Here is a 4,864-nt window from a genome sequence, read left to right on the forward strand (position 1 = left end):
AACCGCTCATCTTTTGATCAGCAGCCAAGTGCTTAACCAGTGCACCACCAGGGCTCCTCTGATCATATCAGTAGATTACAGTCAGTAGATTAAAACTGTACAAAGTTTTGAAGCAGCAGTATGAAAACAGTAACACATTACGCCAGTTGTAGGTTTGTAGAAAGGAAAAAGGTGTTGTTTGTATAAGCAGAGTCAGCTAGTGGGTTCATTTTCCTTATTTTTAAATATGAAAATTCAGGGGTATCTTAGTGCGTACCTTCAACGTCCAGTCATATTTAATGGAAAATCAAGGTTCATCTATTTGTTCTTATGCAGCAAAAGGCAAATGACCATGCATGTATGTCCTGTGAGTGTTGGTAACAACATGGCTTGTTTTCTAAGTAGTGTTGTGCTGTTGACATTGTCATAGATGCTGTTGTTCTCATTCCTTTCCCAGGTGATAATTTGATTGCCATCATGGACATCTGCAGTTTAAATAGGTGTATAAATTTTGCTCCTTTTATTTGGTGTAACTGTCAGCGTCTTTTAACTTGTGACACTTACTTTTTGTCTTTAAAGGGCCATATGAATGCTGCCTTCTCATCCCACTCTGAATACCTGTGCCAAGGTGTCAATGACAGTTATTATTAAGCAGAAGGAAGGATGGGTATAACAGTAGAAGGGAGGAAGGTGGGCAGGTCCATGCTTATCTTGTCTGTTAACTGTGATCCTCTCGTTGTGTTTGCTGGAAGACTTTTATGTATAGTGTTATCGTTTTGAGTTTTCTGTTCACCTTTCTTGAGTCCGAGATAGCAAAAGGATACAAATAAGAAAAACTAGCTTTTTAAGTACCTATTTTCAGCTTACTAACTGGGAACTTTGAGAAGGAAAAACCAGTCGTTAAATAAGTAATAAACAGTCCTTGTAAAGTCACCTCTGTTTGGACTCTCCTTTTGATTATCTAGGTCATAGGGCCTGAGGGCAATGGGAGGGATCCGTGGTGTCACAGGTGCCAGAGTCAGACGCACTGAGTGTGCTGTGCGTGATTTCCTGTCTACCCCAGCTGTGATTAAACTGCCATGTAAAATAGACGGTGCCACAGCGTGATCACCTATCACTGGCGTTTCAGCCACACACCTGAGTGTCCGTAAATACGGCTGAACCACCCGAACAGTGGTGTTCTTTGTTTCACGCCTTGAGGTTTAAATTTTTTGGATACAAAATGGAGACTGAAAGTGAAAGTAGCACTTCAGGAGATGACAGTGTCCTTTGGTTGGATTCCAAAGTGACAGCCCAGGTGACTGACAGTGAAGACGGAAAAAGGGAAGAAGACTTCAGGTATTATTGAATTTACAGTCCTCTTGCTCTCCCCCTGTGTCCCTCTGCCCCTTCCTCCCCCTTTTCCACTCTGTCCTTCATTCTTTTTTTCCAGTAAGACTTTCTTTTCGCTAGGGAAGGTTTGGAGCTGAAGGAAACAGGTTTCAAGTTGCATATTATTACCTTATTGTACTGTTCATTCCACAACTCACCCTGAGCTTGTAAAATCCATTGTAAATGACTAGTTGGAACACCAGGAAGAAAAGGTGTTAGACAGGTTTTGTAGTAGAATTTCAGGTAGGGACTCAAAAAGAACTACTACCTCTTCCTGTATTTGATTGGAATTTGTACCTCCTAATAGATTTTTCTTCTTCTCTTTCTTCGAATGTGTTCTGGATAGTTGTTTTTTTTTGTGTGTGTGGCCATGTTCATTTGTATGAAAAATTTTGATTAAGTACAAACTGGTCATTTCATGGCTTTGAGCCTTACTACTTTTCTCTGACTTTGTATCTCATCTCCCTTTCTTGGTTTTTGAATCTGTAATCGTAACTTCATAGTTGAGTCAGAAACTCTTCAGACCTTCAGTGGCATTGATGAAGAAAGAGGTCTTCCCTAGCTTTTGGAAACAATGCCAGTTGTTTATTGATTCTGCTGTATGTTGCATGTTTTTGGAAGGTTTTTTTTTTTCTGGCTTCTCTTTTTCATGCAAGGTTAGCAAATTAAAACTTCTGGAGACATAAAAGAAGGGATTGAAAATTAGGAACTCTTGATAACCCACACTCAATTTGTTAATCACTGGTTAAAATGAGTAAGTATTTTTTTAATTTTAAAATAATTTAATGCTCAAAGTATGAAAATGAACGATTTTATTAGCATATGAAATTCTTTTTATCTCAACTTTCTCATCCTATCCGTAGTTTTAGTTAGCCTTTCTTGAGAAAGCCACTTCTCTCGCAAGGTTTACTGATGTTGTATATATTCCCTACTTTCTAATACGGTCAATGTGTTAATAAGAATTGGTGAAAATAAAGTATTTGTTTTGTTTTGCTTTGCTTTGTTTGTGTTAAATCTGTTTGGCCTGGTATTAAAATTGTGTAAGGTATTTTGGGGTAGTTGTCTCTTTGGGGTACATTGGACTCTTTATTTTCTGTTAGAGTAGATTTGGTACTGCAGTACTAGATTGCCCTTGTTAGGCAGCTGGAGTCTCTCTAGGATTTCTTCTTGACATTGAAACATGAAAGCAGATCTGTGTAAGATTGAGCTTTTCCTTAGAAGGATGTGGCAGCATTTTCACTGTGAGAAACTGAACTAGTGGATGCGTCATACCACAGGACATTTGTCCTCTGTTTACAATTGTATTTCCTATCTGGGTATCACCATGGCTCTCCCAGACCAAATATGTCTTTGAGATTTGATCTTCTTTTATTTAGAAATCCTACACGGAGATCAGGTAAGGCCAGCTTCATGTCGTGTCTCTCCCTCATTCAGCAGTAAGGCATGAGGAAATGTGGTAGCAGAGTGCTTCCAGGGCACCATGGCATTCCAGCTGAAATGCCTACAGACTGAACGTGCGTGTGGGTGCTGAAGGTGAAGGCTCCCAAAGCAGTAGATGAGCTGTCACTCAAGATCATTGTTGAATAGGAGAGTTGTTTTTGTAAAGTAGATTTAATAATAAAAATAAATTGTACAGAAAAGTACTAAAAAAAGCATTCCCTTAAAAAAATGTGTGCGAATACACATGGAATCAAACTGCTAGTATTGGTTACATGCTAGGTAATTTCTAGTCACACACACACACACAAACACACACACTCGGTGAGATGAGGGCAAAGATTGGGCCCTGTTCTTTTCCCTGACTAGCTTCTACACTAGGTTTTAAATTCCCTCTTAAAAGAATGGCATTGTGTCAGTTGAGGCCACATGAGTAAGAGACTAAGGCTGTACCACACCTAGATTGTCTGTGTTCCTGGTGCTTCCAGCTACCATCTGCTGTGGGAAGAAATGCTCTCAGAGGGGCACCAATGTGTGTCCACGAGCTTTTGGAGTAGACCTTATTTTTGCACTTGACTGGAGGAAAGGGTACTTTTTCTTACATTCTAGAACGGTGGGAAGTTGCTCAATTCCCTTCGTAGCAGAAATTGAATCTTGCCTACCACTGACTAACAAATCTCTCATTTTCTGATTTCTAATTTGTAGAGTGAGGTTAATAATCTACGTTATCTATGGTATCACTGTGATAAAATGGTTCTTAAACTAGAATATTCAGAGCTCCTTAGAGTCTTAGTTCTTAGAGATCCTTTTTTTTTTTTTAAAATTTTCTCTCTTGTACTATTGTGTACTGTTTGGGTTTTTTTCTTTTTTTCCCATACAAAAATTTATACATACACTGTTATATGACTGTAATTGCTCTCCCCATACTGTGACAGCACACTCCTCCTTTCCACCCCTGATTTCCCATGTCCATTTAACCAGCTCCTAACCCTCTCTGCCTTCCCATCTCACCTCTGGACAGAAGTTGCCCATTTAGTCTCTTGTATTTACTTGAGCTAAGAGGCACACTCCTCACGAGTATCACTTTATGTCCCACAGTCCAGTCCAGTCCCTGTCTGAAGAGTTGGACTTGGAAATTGTTTTCGTTCTGGGATGATAGAGAATCCAGGAGCCATGCTTTCTGGGGTTCCTCCAGTCTCAGTCAGATCATTAAGTCTGGTCTTCTTACTAGAATTTGCGTTCTGCACCCCACCTTTCTCCTGCACCATCCGGGACTCTCTGTTGTGTTCCTTGTCAGGGCGGTCATTAGTGGTAGCCAGGCACCATCTGGTTCTTGTGGTCTAAGGCTGATGAGGTCTCTGGTTTATGTGGCCTTTTCTGTCTCTTGGGCTACTACTTTCCTTGTGTCTTTGGTGTTCTTCATTCTCCTTTACTCCAGGTGGTTGGGACCAATTGATGCATCTTAGATGGCTGCTTGCAAGCTTTTAAGACCCCAGCTGCTGCTCACCAAAGTAGGATGCAGAACATTTTCTTAATAAGCTTTGTTATGCCAGTTGACCTCAATGTCCCCTGAAAACATGGTTCCCAGACCCCTACCCCTGCTACTCTGTCTCTCAAAGTGTTTGATTGTATTCAGAAAACTTTTTAGCTTTGGTTTAGTCCAGTTGTGCTGACTTCCCCTGTAGTGTGTGCTGTCCTTGCCTTCACCTAAGATGATTCTTATCTAATATCTAGTTAGTAAATAACCCTCACCCTCCCTCCACACCCTTGTAACCATCGTAAACCTTTTCTTGAGTTTTTATAATAGTGGCCTTATACAATATTTGTCCTTCTGTGCCTGACTAAATTCACTCAGCATAATGATCTCCAGCTTCCTCCATATTATGTTTCACGGCTTTATCGTTGTTCTTTATCATTGTGTAGTATTCCATTGTGTGGATATACCATAATTTGTTTATCCATTCGTCCATTGATGGGCATCTAGGTTGTTTCCATCTTTTTGCTATTGTGAACAGTGCTGCAGTGAACATGGGTGTGCATATATCTATTCCTGTGATGGCTCTTATTTCTCTAGGAT

At 40.2% G+C, this 4,864-nt stretch overlaps 1 protein-coding gene across 2 annotated transcripts in view; it reads left to right on the top strand.

Moving 5' to 3' along the window:
* The first annotated feature begins 435 nt into the window (after positions 1-435).
* Positions 436-4,864, top strand: part of ARHGAP32 (Rho GTPase activating protein 32) — a 301,914-nt gene continuing 297,485 nt past the window's right edge. For both annotated transcript variants that reach the window (XM_012556402.2, XM_004379330.2), the window contains exon 1: positions 436-1,317. In XM_012556402.2, the coding sequence (XP_012411856.2) occupies positions 1,202-1,317 (116 nt within the window). In that variant the 5' untranslated portion in view covers positions 436-1,201. The remainder of the gene's footprint in view (positions 1,318-4,864) is intronic.

Source organism: Trichechus manatus, unplaced genomic scaffold (genome assembly GCF_000243295.1).
Source record: "Trichechus manatus latirostris isolate Lorelei unplaced genomic scaffold, TriManLat1.0 scaffold00064, whole genome shotgun sequence".
NCBI lineage: Eukaryota > Metazoa > Chordata > Mammalia > Sirenia > Trichechidae > Trichechus > Trichechus manatus.